The sequence below is a fragment of the Lissotriton vulgaris genome, chromosome 5, assembly GCF_964263255.1.
Source record: "Lissotriton vulgaris chromosome 5, aLisVul1.2, whole genome shotgun sequence".
Lineage (NCBI taxonomy): Eukaryota > Metazoa > Chordata > Amphibia > Caudata > Salamandridae > Lissotriton > Lissotriton vulgaris.
The window spans coordinates 404,447,534-404,466,943 of NC_141693.1; the positions used below are offsets into that span (position 1 = coordinate 404,447,534).

Consider the following 19,410-nt stretch of genomic DNA (forward strand, 5'->3'; position numbering starts at 1 on the left):
GTCACTTTTAGAAAGTGGGCATTGTTTTACTTTACCATCCAGGCTGTTTGTGTACTCAGCATCTGATTTTGGAGTGACAGGAGCTGGGATGTGCACTCACTCAAGCCAGTCACGGGGGGTTGAGGTGTGCCCTACCTTGCCTGGGTGACTCTTTGATAAAAGATTTCAAGACAGATTCTTGCTGGATCTTAAAGTAACCGGCCTGGAACAAGGGCTGGAAGCTGTGTGAAGAGTGCTGCCGCTGATTTGTGTGGGGTGGGATGCCCTGCAGTTGTTACTCCCGACTGGGGCAAGAGGAAGGACTAGTCTGTTCTTCAACTTTTTAAGCCAAAAGCACGGGGAGTGCAGTGTGTTGCCTGAAGAGCGCGTCCCTCTTCTTTGAGTCTTGCCATAAAAAAGAAAGCAAGTAAGGAGCGTTTATTTTTCTCCCTGCAGTGCGGGTGGTGCTGTACTTTCCTCGTGGGTTCTGATCAACTGGTGGGGAGAACTGAGTGAGAAGAGGCCCTCTGCCTGGAGGCTTGTCGTGTTCCCGCGTATTCCTTTTATCCACCGCCAGGGCTCTGCTATGTGACTCCGGGCTGAAGAATAACACAGCGCCCAGGTAGTAAGGACTCCCGGCTGGGAGTTCCTCTGCGTTGCTGGGGCAATGCCAACGTCCGGAGGGGCAGGGCCAGCCAACCTGTAGAACGCAGAAGGCCGTCCCCACCAGGAACCCTGCAGACACCCGGTGACCTCTTTGGTCACTGGCAGGCGAGTGAGGCTGAGAGCCCAGTGAGAGCTCAGAACCAACGGACGCCTGCACCCATGGTCAGGCTGCCAACCATTGTTCCCACTGTGCCGCAGTCCCCTGGGCAGCTCTGTGTCAGGCGGGGAGGGCCCAGCGAGGCCTTTCCAGTCGCCTACCTTTTTGTAGGGGATTTAAGCCCCCAGAGAGCCCTAGCAGCTGTGCTGCACGATTGCAGGCCGCTGCTACAGCCCTGCCCTGTGGTGGGCATTCCTGTACTCTGGTGGCCATTGCAGGGTGAGCTAGGAGGGGCCCCGGCGGCATTAGAGACCATGACAGGGTGGTCACCCTTGACGGAGGTCCAGATCCTGCTTCGGTCACCTTAGGATTTCCGCGCCGCCCACACAAGATGCGCTGGGGCACATATTTAAAGTACAAAATAGTGCTTGGGGGCACAATGCTATCTGGGAATCCTTGTGTCCCCTAACTGCATTTTTTGTTTTTGTTTGATGCCTTAAATGTGGTATCACTTGAAAATGTGTTACTACTGCAGGAGCTGCATAACGTTGCACAGTGAAGGTGTAAGTTGGTGTGCCTAATGTGTTCAGGAGGTTTTATAACTTGTTCAGTCTATGAGTAGTTACTCCTGTGGGCTCAACTGTGATGTTAAGCGTAAATGCTTCAGAATGATTTTTTATGACATGTGCAACTTATAAGTATGTGCTTTAGTGCACTAATTGTGTTTAGGACACTTGCCTTATGACAAGCTGATTGCTGATCTATGCATTACTATGACAATTACCTATTGGCCAAGTGATTTATGTGAATGTGGTCTAATGTGTTTTGTGTATAATGCTAAGGTTATTTTTATATATAACCTTATGTGGAGTCTCTTTTTGTGGTGTACCTAGTGTCTCACTAGCTTTGTTGTGTTTGTTGCGCAAGCTCTTTACACATTGCCTCTCGGATAAGCCTGATTGGTCTACAAAGCTACCAAGGGAGTGAGCAGGGTTTATCTTGGGAGTGTAACTCCCTTACCCTGACTAGAGTGGTGGGTTCTGCCTGACTTTGGTGCAAAGCCTAGCCAACCAGAAACCCCATTTCTAACAGATGAGAAAAGTAAGTTTGGTGTCTCTGGAATCACAATTTAAAAATTCATCTTTTAGTGAAGTTGGTTTTTAAATTGTGGTTCTGAAAAAGCCACTTTTAGAAAGTCTGCATTTTCTGACTTTAAACATTCTGTGCATCTGCCTGCCCCTGGAATATACGTCTGGGTTGGGTGACAGCTGGGTTTGTACCTTCCCTGTAGACAGATGCACACAAAGTGAGCTGAGGTGTGGCACTCGCATCCCGATGGCCCATCACCAGGCTGATGGGTCTTCCTGAGCTAGGGACGGAGGAGCTGCCACTTGCACCTGAATAGGACTGGCCTGTCCTCACACAAAATGTTGCATACCCCCTGTAGTGAGTCTGGGGCCAGGGCAGAAAAGGGCAGGATCTTGTGGACTACAAAGACCTTTCTTTAAAGTCTCCCTACTTCAAAGGCTGAAATGGGTACAAGTACTGAACCTCTTACACCATATACTCTGAACATTTCTGGAACTGAGGACATTCTACAAGGAAGAAGAGCTGGTGTACTACCTGGAGGGACTACCACTTTGCTGCTTGCTTTGCTGTGTTAGCCGGCTGCCTGTTGCCTCTTGCCTGTGAGTAAGAGGACAGGACTTAACTCTCTACCTCCTGCATCTCTAAAGATTCTCCAAGGGCTTGTTGGGCTTGCGTCCTGTTTTTAAAGTCTCAGGGATAGCAAAGACTTCACCTGCATCTTGCTATCAGCACCTGTGCTCCTCTGCTGTGAGTCCTGCTCTGCCAGGTGGTACGAAATCCAGTCCTGTGCCCTTGGAAATGAGTGGTTGGTGCTGCAACCCAAGAAATCAATGTATCAACACCAACACGTAGATCAGAGGTGGTCCATTTTTCGGTGATACCAATGCATCGCCGTTGCTTGCAACAAAGGAGTGAACCCCGCTTGCCAACTGTATGACACGAGTACGACTTACAATGCAGCCCAGACTATGTCGATGCAGCGCCTCTGCATCACCATTGCCACACGAGTCTCAGAAACCACATTGCCTACATCTGCGATGCATCGCCACTGGACTCCGACACACACCTGGTGCTGTGTGGCTTTGCACCAATGCATCACTTGTGTGCTGCACGCATCGACCTACAACCCAGCGGTTCAGCATCGACCCATCAGTCCGACACACATCACTTCTTGGCGTTGACACATCTACAATATTGCCCGACTTCGAAACCAACGCATCGCCTACGACAACGATGCATTCCCTCATTTGCTCAATGCATTCTCCCCAAGCTACGACACAACTAAGGTACTTTCATCTACTCTTCTTGACTCCTGTTTTCAGCCAGCACTCTATCGCAGTTGGGCTGAACCTTTGGATTTGCCCCAGTCAAGGGTGACCAGATACCCCTAGTTGGAGCTATTAATTCCTAAGAACTGCATTTTTTGTAATCTTGCAAAATTCTTAACTTGACTTGTGTAAATTGGATTTGTATTATTTTGATCTTGGTTTACCTAGTTCCTGTACTCAACACTATGTCACCTTCCAAAATCAACAAAACAGAACATTCTACAGACACAAATATATTTACAAAAAATATTCGAACATACCAAAAAAAGCAGCCACTAAAAAGGCATCTGCATCTCAAACACAAAGAAAGCATTAGGGACGGCATGGCGCACACAAAGCACAAGCAAAGAGCAAATTAGGCAGTCACTACACACACATCCAACACAGCTCAAACGAGCCACAGAGCAAGGGAACCAAACTCAGACTATATCTAGAACATTGACAATGTTACTGACATAAAGATGTATAATATGTCATTACATTACACATCAAAATCATACATTCAGAACTAAAAAAATAAATCACTGCCTGCCAACCTAGACACAGACCAGAAAGCAATTTTTAAAACACAACATAGGAAATTCCATAAGGAACCTGCAAAGCTCAATCATAAAGTGCACACCTATCTCTCACACTTCTTCATCCATCGCACTGCTTAGTAACTGCGTCTCACATTATGATAACCGCAACTCGGCGGTTCATCACTTACGACATAGTAACACTTTCCACATAAGATCAAAACAAAGACAACATCCTTTCCTCCACACACCCTACACAGTGCAGCGTGCCACCAATTTAGGCAAGCATCAGAACCTCACATAGGGGTAGCAAGCGCTATATAAATGCTATATAAATGTTCCAATACAATACACTAATAAGATGGTCCAGATGACGGTCTACTATAGAAGCAGCAGAACCACATGGAAAGGCACTGAGGAGTATCTACCTTACATGGCCACACTAATGATAGACGGCGGGCCATCCAAATGCAAATTACAGAAAAAATATTTAGATACATGAATTCAAAGTGTGCTTTGCCTTAACTGCAAGAATAGGTTTGGCATGAATGACATCTATTCCTTCACATTTTTTTATGTATTTTTGGAGTTTTTCAATCAATAACACTTTAAACATGAATTATTGGATACTTATCAATTGCATGCCTTAAACGGTGACATAGAATTATTACATCAATGATCTACAAGTTGGTCGATGTGTTTATTGAATAATACTTTTTTGCTAATGTCCCATTTGCTCGATGTCTAGATGGTGACCTTTAACTATCGCCTATATTTCATTTCATTCTTATTCCATCACAACATCTATTCCTTTCCAGAGGAGCTACTCTAAGCAGTATTTCACATATGCACACCTCTACCTCTCTCTAGATCTTCCCATCCCAGGTAACTCCAGTGTCAAGTAGGGAGTATTGGGTCAGAGACCATATGTTTGAAGAGACTGACCACTTTTCACACAAATATTCAAGCTACAGTATCAGCAGTGGGTAATAGGGGCTGAAGAGACTCATAACTCAACAAATTATCAATAAAAGTGAATAACCAAATGTTTAGTGCCGAGTCTTCCGCAAGGAACTTAAATCACACATAACTTAATACTGTGAATAAATGGTTCATAAACATCAACTTCAAAAATGCAACAGGTATTTATAATCAACATACTACGGTTATAGCGGAAAGTAGAGTCAGCTGCTCCTAGTGGACAAACTTATAAAAAATGTTTCTTGTGTAACAGTCCACAATTAGTCGTGGGCTTCCCCTGGTAACATATGGGAGTGTGGATGGCCCACGGAATCCTAGATGGGTGAGCAGTTAGGTCAAGGTCCACATTTACTGTCCTTCCCCCTCCTCATCCCGAGGTTGGCTTAGTGTGCCCAGTATCTTTGCTAGTCCGTTTCGCAGTGTAAGCCATTCCTGTGCAGTTCAGGTGTTGCAAGAGCACATTAACCCCACCAGTTGGAGTGCAGTCGGCAGCAAAAACACCGAAGTTCAAGTGGGTGGAGGCAGCTCTATCAGCAGTCACAGAGGTGGTAATGGAGTTGTGGTGCTCATGCAATGATCTTGTGGCTTGGGACTGTTCTTCAGGTCCAGATACACAACCCACCACCCAAACACCTAGGTCCATACCCCTAATGGCTTCTTACATACATATATCGGTTTCTGTGTTAATGCAGCTCTCCTCTAGTATTTCGGGATATCTTTTGGGTAGACCTTGGGTTGCGGCCCAGTCTCCTTTTGCACCTTGCAGCTTAGCAGCACTAAGTTGATGCTGGGAAACTTCAGAGAGGCTTGAGTTCCCAACTATCCTTAATCAACCGAGGCACACGGCTTAGCACACCGTGACAGCACTTGGTGGGCTCTGAGGCTTCACCATCGCAGAATGATGCTGATGCCTCTCGGGTGCAAAGCAGATGTCTTCATCAAGACCAGCATAGGCTTCGACACTTCCCTCTTCTTCTCTACAGCTTTTCCTGTGTGCAAGGGCACCCCCTGTGTCCCTCCTGAGTAGTCTCTCTGCTCTCTAAGAAGAGCCCAGGCAGGCTTTCATGGCAGTTGAAGTTCCCTGGTTTCTGGACCCGAACCTGGAAAGGGGATTTGGCAGAGGATCCCCAACCCTGGAGTACAAATAATTTCTCATTGCCACTGGTGTGAGGACCCTGAATTCCTGGTGGAGAAACCATGGCACTCAGTCAGGAGTTGGATATTTCAGTAGTTAAGTTCGAAGACTGTTTCAGGGCAGTTCTGCCCTTTTGTTTATTCCACTCAGACTCCTCAAGCCAAGTCCTTTGTAAATTAGGTGTCAGCAGGAAGGTGGGCGTGGTGGGGTGGAGCTGGGAGTTTTCAGGCATGAGAAACAAAAAACAAGGGCTTAAGTTTAAGGAACTTAAGTACTTGTTACCCAACGGAGGGTAGAGAACCCTGAGCCGAGCCACGAATGGGCAAGGGGAAACTTAGCTTCAAAGGTGCCCTCTGTCTCTTCACCTTAACAGTGCTCAGTCTAAACCACTACAAAGAATCATTGGAATATCCTGGAGGGAGCCCTGCAATTCATATCTGCTGTCAGGGCTCTCCCTCCAACCCTCTATACTGGGTGCTATCTCATAGCACGGACAAAATGGAACCTTGGGTTGCATGGCCACCTGAGTCACAATTCTCCATAAATGCATCCTCTATACATGGTAAATGGTACCCACATGTGACATCCGTGCCCCATCTGGATAGGAAACTGGCCCAGGGCGTAAGGGATTGGCAGTCCACTTTAAGTAAAATGTGGGATAGTCTAGTAGGCAACCCTTCTTGGCATGCACAGGTAAAATGTCTCATCTTGCTACTATAAATGGCATATCTGTCAGCACTGTCATTCCTTTACAGCTGACAGTAATCATCAAGCATGCGGTGTGCCCTTATAGACCGCAGAGCCATGCTCATTGTCTCGATCCTTGTCACAAAATGATACCTCCACCACAGAGATAATCATTGGGTGTGCTGATGCAGGGGTCAAAGAGCCACAGCCTACTATGGTGCATTTGAGCGCCAGCGTTTAAAGGCCATTTAGGACACCTTTCTCTATTTCAACAGAGCCAAGTAGGTTTTCTGCAAAAAAAATAAATTGAAACATTTTATAAACCTGGCATTCTGGGACACTTTAAAAAAAATATCCGGATCTTTTTCCAATGCTGTTTTTAATCAATTGAGGGGGGCAGTATTTAAATGGCCAATGTTTCTTTATTAATCATTGTGATTCATTTTTTCCCAATATGCCACCACTGTCGTAAATGCTGCATGTGTCTCTGGTTCCCAATCTCCTGCTACCCAAGCCAATCTAGTTGCTCTAGTTATCTGACAATATGCAAGAAATTGTCCAGTGTTACCTCAATGACTTTTCTAATAACTTCGCAAGTCCAATCACCTCTATGTATTGCTTTGCATTTAATAGCTTCAAATGGCATATTAGAACCGCTAGCCAATATCTCCTGCTTTGCACTAAGGATCAAGGAGAAGATAACTTTTTTATATCAGTGTGGGAGTATTTTGGTTTCATGACTGGCATTAAAACATGACATTAGCTCACTTAGGGCCATATGTAGGAAGCCAAATTGTGATCGCAATCGCTGAAATTCGCAGAATGTAAGTGTTTGCGATCGCAATTTGGGCAGTGTGCTATGTAGCAGACAAAAACCCACTTGCAAAATAAGGAATTGCAAAATTTGCAATTCCCTATTTTGCGAATGCGTTTAAGGAATCCCAAATTGCGATTCCTTAAATGCAATGTAGGAAGCACCCAAGTTGTGCAATTTTGGCTTAAGGAATCGCAAATTACCAGCAACTTCAGGTTGGTGGTAATTTGCGATTTCTTTGAAAAATGCACTTTTTTGCATTTTTCAAAGTGCCATGAGGCACACATACATGCCCTTCGCGCATGTATGTGCGCCACATGTGCACACATGCTTATTTCAGGGGTGCAACAGGGTGTCCTATTGACACCCTTGCAACCTTGAATTTGCGATTCTCTAATTGGGAATTCATTCCTATGGGCCTTCTAGCCCATGAATGGGAAGTTATTCCTTATTTGCAAATCTCAATTTGCGATTCGCAAATAAGGAATATGTAGGATTCGCAAAATATTTTGCAAATCCTACCTACATTGTGTTTTGCGATTCTCTAATTGCGATTCCCTAAAAATAGCAATTTGAGAATCTCAAAAAAACGTTTTACCTACATATGGCCCTTAGTGATGTTACGTTTAATGCATCACATTTTCAGCTTGTGTCTGACATCCACAGATTTTTCAGCAAAACTGTAAAGTTTAAGTCTTTGCTCGGAGGATTCTGAATGTAGTTTCATCTCGATCTTCTGCCAATTTTTAATAATAAAACTAAAGCTGTCAGATTCTTGAATGGTTCTATTTTATCGTGAAATGCAATGCACTATAATTTATTGGTTACTTATCAAGTTTTTTTCTATTTAGTTACAAGTTCTTTGTTAAAAGAAATGCTGAAAAAGTGTTTCGCTGTACATTCTGTATGGTAGTGATACATCGCCTACTAACTTCGTCCTCTGTGACGAAACCTTCATTAGGGTGATTGATTTATGCCACAAATATAATGAGGTTTGCAACCAAGAAGCTAATTTCTTCTCTCAAATATAAAAAGGCAAATTTGTTTCCTCCAAAATTGAGGTACATGACATGGTAGGAGGTGTGGAATACGGATTAAGGCAAGTTTGAAATGAACAATTGTTGATAAACAAATTAGGAGTCAAGTTATTTTCCTCTTTCCACCACTGTGCCATGCTCCACTCTCCCATTTCAACTTCCACTGTTATTGTCCATACGCCTGCCACATTTAGCCTAATTAGAACATTGGAATGTTGGAAGCTCCATTGGTATAAGCCCGGAGCTCGAACATTCCAATGCTTCTTTGTTCACAGCTCTGGCTGTGAACAAAGGCTTCAGGGAGACTGAGGGGATTTCAGTTCCCTCGCGCTCCCTAAAGCCTTTGTTTAATTTGTTAGAACATTCTTTCCTCTAGTGGCTGAATGTTCTAATAGCCTTATAGCCCTTCGTAACTGGGCTATACCGGCTATTAAAGTCCCGTTCCCTTGTTAAAGTTCCTCGCCTTCGGCTTGGGCCTTTAACGCTGGAGCGGGCCTTTGATAGCCAGTATAGCCTGCTAAGGTGGCCTATAAGGGCTATTATACATCTATTTTCCTCATCACTAAACAAATTGTGTACATTACTTCTTAGACGTCCCTACCACCTTCCAGCTGGTATGCAATATATCTTCTCTCTACCCCGTTACCTCAGCTGTACCCCAGGACACTTAGGTGGACCAGTATTTTGGCACAGTAATGATATGGAGTATGGATGTGGCACTACTGCCAGGAATGATGACTTTGGAACTGGGAAACTAGGATCGAGTCTCGGCGTAGACTAAATATTCTGCGATTCTAAGCAAATCACTTAGGGCCACATGTACATAAGCTTTTTGCATTTCTGAATGGTCCGAATCACAATGTTGGCACAATGTAGAACAGAATGAATTCATGTAGCTAGTTGTGATTCGTTCTTTTTATTTTTCAGTGAGTATTTCCATTAGCCCATCAGTGTTGACGTGCACCATAGAATAAATATGTGTACAGACAGCCAACATGTTCCGACATTTGTTGAGCCTGGGGCTTTCTCAAGGCTGCAAGAATAGATAAGAATAAACAGTGATAAGTAATTATAAGTCTGTGGTCCAGTAAGGCCATCAACGTGTACAGGGATGGGACATGAGGGAACACCTGTGACTTCCTAGACACCTCTGAGGATGCAGTTGAATATGTTACTGTGTCCAAGAGATATATCCATCATTTGTGAACAAGGCGTATTCAGTGAGCTACCATGGCCCATGCAATTAGCTTGGGAGGACGCACTTAACTCATCTTTCATTGCTATCACATTGGGGAATGGAAAGTCCAAACCCCTTAGAGTGGTCTACCCGAAAAAAAAATGGGTATCCAGTAACAAAAAGAAAGTGCTAGACCTTGCATGCCATTACTACAAGAAATGCAAAACAGCCTTTCCTAATGTACAAAGGCAGATAGGGAATCGCAAAATGTGATTTCTCATGGGTAGAAAACACATTTCCTAAATGGCAATTTACTAATAGCGATGCCTACTCTTTAGAAATTCTTCTTATTTTTATTCCTTTCATTTTGCATTTTCAAAATAGCAATTTATTGCTATTCGATATTTAGTAAATGCTGAATGGAAATTTCGTACATCTGGCCCCATGTCTAAAAAATGAATGTGTTCTTGCTTAATTTAAATGATGCTCATGTAAAGCCCTCCAATACCTAGGGTAGGGTTTGCGCTATATTAAACTGGCCAAAAAAAATATACATATTGCTCACAAGAAGCCAGTACATACATATAGTTAAAAGAGGAAAACCTGAGCCACCCTTCAGAGCAGCTGTGAGTGACAAAAGTTCCAGTAAAGTGGCTGCAGGACATCGTGTGGCACCTTGCTTGGTCCTTATGCTGGCTCCTAGGCGGCCGGGCATGCTGTTGCCATGGAGGATGCAAAGACAAGAGGCTGGAGCAGTTGCTTATCATTACTTGTGAAAATGCTCTTTTAAGAATGAAACGGACCCACAAGCTGGCACAGAAGAGCTGTATGGACATCAGACAACAATCATTTCTGTTTTCCATAAGCTGTTCTACAAGCAAGCATGCACACTGCTCCATGGGTAAGTCTGAGGAAACACAGGCATAGATGCATCAAGCTAAAAACCGCTCGCAAAGGGGCAGATTCTCAGAATCTGCCCCTTTGCGACCAGTATTTTTGCATTTGGAATGCATCATCCCAAATGCAAAAATCGCAATTTAAGAAATCGCAAAATTGTGATTACTCAAATTGCTATTGAATTTAAGGAATCTCAAATTGAGATTCCTTAAATGCAATGCATTAAAATTTTAAAAATAGCGATTTCGCTAATAGTGGTTGCAAATTGCCATGAAGTTGAACTTCATGGTAATTTGCAAAAACTTTGAAAAATGCACTAAAGTGCATTTTTCAAAGTTCCATTTTACACACAAATATGCCTTTAGGGCCTGTGTGTGTGCAAGATGTACCCATATGCAGATTTCAGGGGTGCAACAGGGTGTCCTTTTGACACCCTGGCACCCTAGACATTGCAATCTCAATTTGCGATTCTCTAATTGAGAATTGCAAATTGAGATTGTCTTCCCATTCATTCCTATGGGCCTCTAAGCCCATAGGAATGTATGGGGAGGTATTCCTTAATTGTGACCCGCAATTTGCGAGTCGCAATTAAGGAATTTTAAGAAATCGCTATTTTTTGTGTGATTTCTTCATGCATAGCATTTTGCTATTCAGTATCAGTGAATCTTATTTTTCGCTAATAAGGAATCGCAAAAAGGATGCTTGATGCATCTGGGGGACAGTCTGTTAAACTGGAATTGTAAATCTCATTCTATTTCCCTTGTCCCATTAAACACGCAGTATTAATTATGCACCTTTTCTGTTAGAACTACTATCTCTGTGCGTTTAAATGCATAAGCTGGGAACCATACCAGCATCCCTCCTGTTAACCCGCATGTCGGACAACAAGAGAACACCCAGTTTAAAAAAAGTATTTTTTCAAAGTTCAGAGTTCTGGTAGCTTCAATTCTGTGTCACTAATAATTTCCTTAAGATAGTTTACATCTTAAAGGTGTAAGCATGAGAGGATGCGTAGAACACACTGACTACCTCTCCTCTTGTCCATGTATTAGGCTTGCGTTACACTGTAGCCCAACATTAAGTGATATGGCTTTGTGTAAGAGTTTTCACATATTAGATTTACTCAAAGCTCGGATTAATCATAAGACAAAGGAACCCATTCACTGCTGGCATTAGAGGACGTGACACAGCAACGCTTGGTCTCGGGACTTACCACAGTGATTTCGTTGGGGGAGGCACCATGGTGCAGTAAAACGTTGATGACGTGGGTGTGTCCCTGCTGAGCTGCCTGGTGCAGAGGCGTGTACCCATTCTGCAGAAAGGCAAAAAGACACACCTTAGGGTCACTGGTTCACTTGTTGATTACTTAATGAGCTGAATGTCACCAGTGAACTCACCTTTGTTTTGGAATTCACTTTAGCTCGATGCTGGAGAAGATAATTCACCATTTTTATGTTCCCGTAGTGGCATGCGACGTGCAGGGGGGTGTAACCCATCTGTAAAGGAAAAAACACGGCTGAGTGACGAGGTACAGGAAACAAGAAGTACATTACCTAAACCTATGCACTTTTATGACCGCAAATTCACATTAAAAGCAATCAAATCAAGCAATGGCGGCTAAACTAACATAGCCAAATATGTCACTACTAATCTTGTGAAAGGAACATATTAGTGCACTTAAACGGATGATTCCAGATACTCTAAAGGGCTCATATTTATCTCGTTTCTTCACAATATTTTCAAAAATATTTATTGTATTCGTTTATGCATCGCTATGCACACTGAGAGCAGAAGTTGGCATATGATACTCAACGTTTTTGTGTTTTTTCCTTAGCAGAAAAAGGGAACGGGTGACTCTGAAGATTAAAGCGCCTTCAGAGGGCCTGGGATTTCTTGGCAGGTTCCACAGAGAGTTTAAAGTACAGAGAAGCAGAGATCTGAAACAGGTCTTTCGGGTAAAGAAATAGGTCGGTATAGAATGAAGGCCTTTTAAAATACAGTACAAGAACATTTTGGGTCTGTTCATGAGTTACATGAGAAAGGTGGGGTGGTATATCTGCACCCCAAAAATTTAAATTTCTGTGCAGTATCGCCTCCTCATAACCGTGCAATTACGTGTTTTTGGAAACTAACACGCAGGGTGTCGAATAACATGTTTTCGCCCCCTAACAGGACAGTTACCAGGGGCATAATTTACCTCTTTTGGTAGGTGGAAGTGTGCTCGGGTTTTCCCACCAGCAGTATATATTTAAAAACAATATATTACATTATTATTATTTCATTAAGCCTAATATAAATTTTACATTTTCAGTTTGTGACTGTTGGATCACTATAAAAAAATAAAAACAGCAGCTATAGGGCCAACATGAAGCTTAGATAGTTTGCATTGATTGGAATCATGAGTTGAAGCAAATGGACTGTATGAGGCACATTTCACTTTTAGGATCCGGATCCTTGATAAAGCTGCGTGGAAGGTGAGAATTCACTTCAAAGAGACTATGGGCCATATGTACAAATATTAGGAATACTGATTTCCTAATTGCGAGTAGACTTTTTTTTTTAAATGCAGGCAGTTTTCCTCACAGGAAAATTGGATGCATTTAAAAAGGAAAAAAAAACAACTTTGAAGTTTAATTTTGTAGGTCGAGCCTGGGCAGCGCATTTGGTGCTCTGCGAGGCATGCTGTATTCAGGTATGGACTTCAAGCTCCGCCCATTTCCCACCCATCTTTTCAATTGGCTCCTGTTACTGTCCTTTCTAAATGGTTGCTTTTGATTCATGAGTAGGCTTAGTAGTCACTCCTTAGTAATGCCTTGTCTGCATTTGTAACCTCCCATAAAGACTGGACTTTTTACTTGTGTTGCTTTCTACAGTCTGTAAGCACTTTTTTCTTTAATGATTTTGCCCTGAGTTCTGTAAACAAGACTGTAAATCTTGCCACATTTGATGTGCATTCAAAGACCGACGTCTGGGTTTTCCCCATTGTTTCTTGAAGTTGCTTTTCCAGCAGTACATTTCAACAGGATACGTTGAGTTAGATAGTTTTCCTCAATCTATACGGAGGTTAATCTGAAAACGAGTCCCTCTCTTCAGAAAAATAATCAGTCATAAATCAGGCCTGAGCGATTTTTTGAACACCCTGACTCCTCTCTCCTTCCTGCGAATTAAGTACCAGGATTCCACAGTGACAAGAATACACGGCAAAGCACAGGATACAGGCGTGCTCTGTTCCGCTAGCTGCTGCATTTTTCAGCACAACACACAGCCTGAGGGCCAGCGAAATGTATTTGGGTCATTATGAAAAACAGAACTGTCCAGGAAAAAAACTCAGGACCGAGCAGCCTCTGAGCTGGTGGGAAATATTTGCAGCGAGGTCACGTGATGTGTGCTGTGTTAATCGGGACATATTTCCTGGAAATGCTGAGGCCAAGAAATCTAAATTTTAAACCAATTCTTAACATCCTGAAGGTCGCGCTCCATCCATGCATAAAGGGAGGTATGTGTAGGCATCTAATCCCGTCTATTATACTGCTTCCCTTGCTCCCGGGACATAACAAAATACAGACAATTAAAGACTGTATAGTTTGATTTCATCGCTGAATACTACAGGACAGAGAGACAAACTATTTATTATGTAATAGAAATGCTATTGAAATGGCCGAATAAGCACATATGGGGCAATTACAACACGTCTGCCACATGCTCTTGATTCTCCGCCCACTCCACTTTCCGCCATTTCTTCAATATTGCTCAGAGCTGTGACCATGGCAGCTCTCGGAGACTATGGGACGCACCAATGAACTCTCTTCTCACAGCCCACGTTCGGTCGTTCCATCCACTACAGGTGCCACTGTCAACAGAGAGCTTTGACCTTCAGTTCAACCCTCAGAAGCAGGAAGCATTGTTCCCAGAATCCTGAGATTGTAGGTGGGCCTTTGTAAACGGAGAGGGCTTCGGCCTATGACTGCAGATGTTAGTAGCTAGGTGTGTAGCACAGGGCCACACCTACCATTGTCACCATCACCACATGGAAGGTTAAGATACAGCAAACGAATACGACCCATAACACAAAGTGCAAGTCACCTTGCAAATACAAGTTTAATGAGCAGCGCTGATAGTCTGTGGGATAGCACAGGTGGCCTTTCTACAAATTACCTTAAAAACACTGGATCTGATGTAGGGGAATGGGTTTTAGAGAATCCCTTGAGGCAGTAGTACATGGAAATGGCATGTTCTTTGCAGCACTCATCTCAATCCTCTGCGCTACTTTAGCATGAATGGAAACAGCTACAAGATAAAACTCCGGTCCCTCCCAGCAGGAACATTAATCGCCAAGTTACCTTTACATTTTTATTGTTGCCTGAAAACCTCTGGACACACAAGGACATGTTTTGTGCAGCAGGCATGTTAATCCTCAGTGTTACTTTAGCATGAGTGGAAAAAGCCACTAGATGAAATTTCGATCTCTCTCCAGCAGAAACATTAATCGCCAAAGTTACCTTTACATTTTTATTGTTGCCTGAAAACATCTGGACACACAAGGACATGTTATTTACATTTTTGCTGTTGCCTAAAAACCACTTGACACACAAGGACATGTTCTTTGCAGTAGGCATCTTAATCCTCTGAGCTACTTTAGCATGAATGGAAACAGCCACTAGCTACAACTCCTGTTTCTCACAGCAGGAACATTAATCTCTAAAGTTACCTTTATATTTTTATTGTTGCCTGAAATCCTATGGACACATAAGGACATGTTCTTTGCAGCAGGCATCTTAATCCTCTGCGTTACTTTAGCATGAGTGGAAAAAGACACTAGATAAAACTCTGATCTCTCTCCAGCAGAAACATTAATCGCCAAAGTTACCTTTACATTTTTATTGTTGCCTGAAAACCTCTGGACACACAAGGGCATGCATGGTCTTTGCAGTAGGCCTCTTAATCCTCTGCACTAATTTAGCATGAATGGAAACATCCACTAGATAAAACTCTGATCTCTCTCCAGTAGGAACATTAATTGGCAAAGTTACCCTCACATTTTTATTGTTGCCTGAAAACCTCTGAACACACAAGGGCATGTTCTTTCCAGCAGGCATCTTAATCCTCTGTGCTACTTTAGCATGAGTGGAAACAGGCACTGGATACAACTCTGATCTCTCTCGAGCAGGAACATTAATCGCCAAAGTTACCTTTACATTTTTGTTATTGCCTGAAAATCACTTGACACACAAGGACATATTCTTTGCAGTAGGCATCTTAATCCTCTGTGCTACTCTAGCGTGAGTGGAAACAGGCACTAGATAAAACTCCGATTTCTCCCCAGCAGGAACATTAATCACCAAAGTTACCTTTAGCTTTTCATTGTTGCCTGAAAACCTCTGGACACAGAAGGACATGTTATTTACATTTTTGTTGTTGCCTCAAAACCTCTGGACACACAGGGGAATGTTCTTAGCAGCAGGCATCTTAATCCTCTGTGCTACTTTAGCAGAGGAAACAACCACTAGATAAAACTCTGATCTCGCTCCAGCAGGAACATTACGCGCCAAAGTTACCTTTACACTTGGTCCCGTCCCCTGCACCTAGTCTCTCAAATTATAATTAGGTTGTTCGGCTCAATGGGCTGGTACTCTTAAGAGCTCAACCCTGGGACCTTCAGGGTAGGCAGCATCCAAGGAAATAGGCAACTTGCACAGCACCGCTTCCTAGCAACGTACAAGTCACCGATGGTTCACATTTTAGTATTTGCAACATCCTGTTAACATGCCTATCTGCAACAATCCTTTAGGAAATTCTTGGCACAATAATTTCTTGCGAACCAACAAAGGCGCAGTACAATATCTCCAGACCGCCTCCCCACCTCACACCATTTGTGTTACACTCCAGTTGCCATGTATTTGCAATGCAATAGGTCTCGCATTTGTGAAAGCAAGAGCTATTGGCATTGCAAACGATGTTTGTTAGATTTATTTTTTTTCAAAGAAAAAAACCGCAGCAGCATAAGCAGTGCTTAATTTGAGCAGGTGCTTTCAGTTGCTCAGCACAGCACTTCTTTCACGCTACAATTTCTGGTCCTGCAGGTGGTGGTATCAATATTAATTGCCCAATTTAAAATAAAAAGAACCACATACCTATAATGGCGACGGGTTGGTATGTTTTCATGGGCAGGCATACATCTGTTCAGGCAGGCATGATTGTGTATCATCACTTTAGTGATGATGTTGTCACGCCTGTCATGAATCCAAGAAGTCATCATTAACGAATGGCTTGCATTCTATTCCCCGAGTCTGTTGCACCCTGCCACTGCCTGAGCCTAAGCCTCCCATTGTATAATTGTAATGGGGGCCTGCAGCCCCACATTGCTACTATCCTCAACGTGCTTGATGTGGCTGTGGCCCACCGCAACTTTTGTGCGCTATGGAGTCACCTGCAGTTTCCATGCGCTGCCTCCAAGCATGCTAATTGCTGAGTGTGCTTGAGCCCAGTAGGTGCAACAACCATACTCACATCCCACAGGCATTGCAGCATTACAGCTGGTGACAGTACTTGTGCTGTGGCAGGCAGGGTCACAGAAAGCTGAGCAGTGGATGCCTATGCTGACGTCATAACTGGACCAAACTAATTACAGGCAGCACTAGCAGTGACATGACCTGCTGTGCTCAAGCAGCCTCCTGAACTGCAACAAACCCAGTCAGACAGCACTGATTATTATGTTTAAAAAAATCATTTTCATTTGGTGTACATTTTGTTTTTGCACTCATCTGTCGGTGTAGGTAAAGAAGTAAAAAGCATGTCTTAGGGGACAGACAACAGAGCATGGTTACAGGATAGAGACTATGCAGGTATTGAAAGATAGGCACACCAGAGGTAGAAGTGGGCTGTAACCTCCTTGGCAGCATTTTCAGCCCCGGCACTTCATTTGTTACAAATTAAGCACTGAATAAGTAATGTGAATTTTCTTCTATTACTGATGGTACTGATGGGATATTTCCAAAACCAGTAGCTCTAACTCTCACTAATGCGAGACCTATTGCATTGCAAATGTTTGTTAAGAGTAGGCAGTGGGCTACGAGACAACTGTCTGCTCCTCAAAATTATTATTTTAACATTGTCAAAGGGGAAAGATTCCCCAGGGGACCCCTTTCCCTTTGCAAATGGGTTGCCAACATTTTTAAACCGGTGGTAAATTATTACTGTTTTGTGACCGGATTTCACCCAAAACACACCACTTCCAAATACCGAATCTCAAATTCAAATTGCAATTCGGTAAGAAGTTACTGAATCACATTTTGGATTTTGTACATTTGGAAACAAATTTTTGCGGTCTCAACAGACCAATTCTGTGAAGCGGACTGTTTGCGGCCACAAACATGCTTTGTACATCTGGTCCCATATTCTTTCTTATTATTTATAACTTATCTAACAATGGAAAGCAAAACAGTGTCTTGAAGTAACTTTAAAGAGGTGGATTAATGTTTGGAAATTGATTATGTATGTAAGCATCAAAATGTATTTTATTTAGACACATTTTAAGTTAGCTCAGATATGTATAGTGTTTCAAAATGTATAGTATTTTTGAAGACAAAACAAATTCATGCTTTATAGAAACCAATAAAAGTGCCTCTGATCTAGTACTTTTTCCATTTAAAATTTGACACTCCTCTGGGGTTACTGTATTTTTGGAGTGACAGTGACACGGTACTACCTTTCTCCCAAAACACCCATTTTCTTTTTCTGACAAAATGAAAGTTTTTTCCCCCACATTAAATTGGATAAAAGCATCTGTGAGAAAGGACAGTCACCTGAAAGTATACGTCCTGCATGTCCAACTAAATCAACCTGTGTACTGGGTCCATATCTGATAGAACCTGGGCCAAGGTGAGCATTTTTAAATGTTTCCTTCTAAAGGAAAGCATCCAGGAATTAAAGGTACAAATTCAGCCTGAGCCTGTTTTTCTTTTGGACACAAGGAAATAGAGGGATTAGCACCCACTCCCTTTTTCTTCCTTGGACACCTTCTCATTTGTTCTTTTATCAGATAGTGACTGAACCTCCCTGGCAAGCACGTAGGCATGTTCTGCCAAAGTTAGCGTGAAAAAATGAGAAATTGTAGTAGGGGTTAACAAAAAGAGCTAGGTGTAGCACTGACTGACAAGCTACAGAACCCACAGTCTGAGGTAACAGAGCACTAAGTAGGCAGATTAAAAAATAATTTTGCCCTCCACTGGCCACAAGTGACCACCATAGGTGCAGTTTGATGATAGTGGCGGTAGGGCAAAAGGAGGAATGGTCATGCTGCTTTTAACTCTGTCTTCTGCTGCCACCACATCCCCCCATAATAATTGAATAGGCTGCTGAACAGGCAAGCATGACAGCCCATAGCAATAAACCAGGCCCTCTGAGTAACCGATTAACTTTCGGAAATGCAGGTGTAACTGTTTGGTGGGAGCTAACAAGCCCCATGAACGAGCTGAAGCATGGCTATTATGAACCACTCCAGAGTTGAAACTATCTTATCTAATAGAGATATCTAGACACAGATTTCTCATCTTAGAATCCTCCCCAGGCGCCAGACTGGATCTGGAACTTTTTTCAGCATTACCTATGCGTGTCGGTAGAGGGTGTTGAGCGACTCCACAGCGCAGTTGTCCCCCGAATGTGCCGTCAACAGAGTCCATACAAGCCCTCCCCCGACCCGCTGACGTCAGTATCTACTTTTCCGTGCTAACAATGCGGATTTGCCTAATTTTCATTGACGGAGCAATGTGCTCATTTATCTCCCTTCTTCAAAGCCCTCGGGGTTCAAGGCTTGTGATGTCTGCTACGGACCCTCACTCAGTTTGCATGTGGTGCCTGGGTGAGCACTATGACTCCGAAGAGTGTGACTCCTGTCACCAGCTCTGAGCGAAAGCAAGAACCTCGCATGAAGCTCCTTGCCGCACAGATGTCAGTCAATTTCAATTTCAATTTCAATACTTTATTCGATTTTCACATGTTAAAAATCA

At 43.1% G+C, this 19,410-nt stretch overlaps 1 protein-coding gene across 9 annotated transcripts in view; it reads right to left on the reverse strand.

The window, feature by feature from the left end:
* The window catches only part of ANK3 (ankyrin 3), a 2,005,091-nt gene that overhangs the window by 392,679 nt on the left and 1,593,002 nt on the right, over positions 1 to 19,410 (reverse strand). For all 9 annotated transcript variants that reach the window (XM_086921764.1, XM_086921763.1, XM_086921757.1 and 6 more), the window contains 2 exons: positions 11,803 to 11,901; positions 11,619 to 11,717 (listed from right to left, as the gene is read on the reverse strand). In XM_086921764.1, coding sequence (XP_086777890.1) covers positions 11,619 to 11,717; positions 11,803 to 11,901 — 198 coding nt within the window. The remainder of the gene's footprint in view (positions 1 to 11,618; positions 11,718 to 11,802; positions 11,902 to 19,410) is intronic.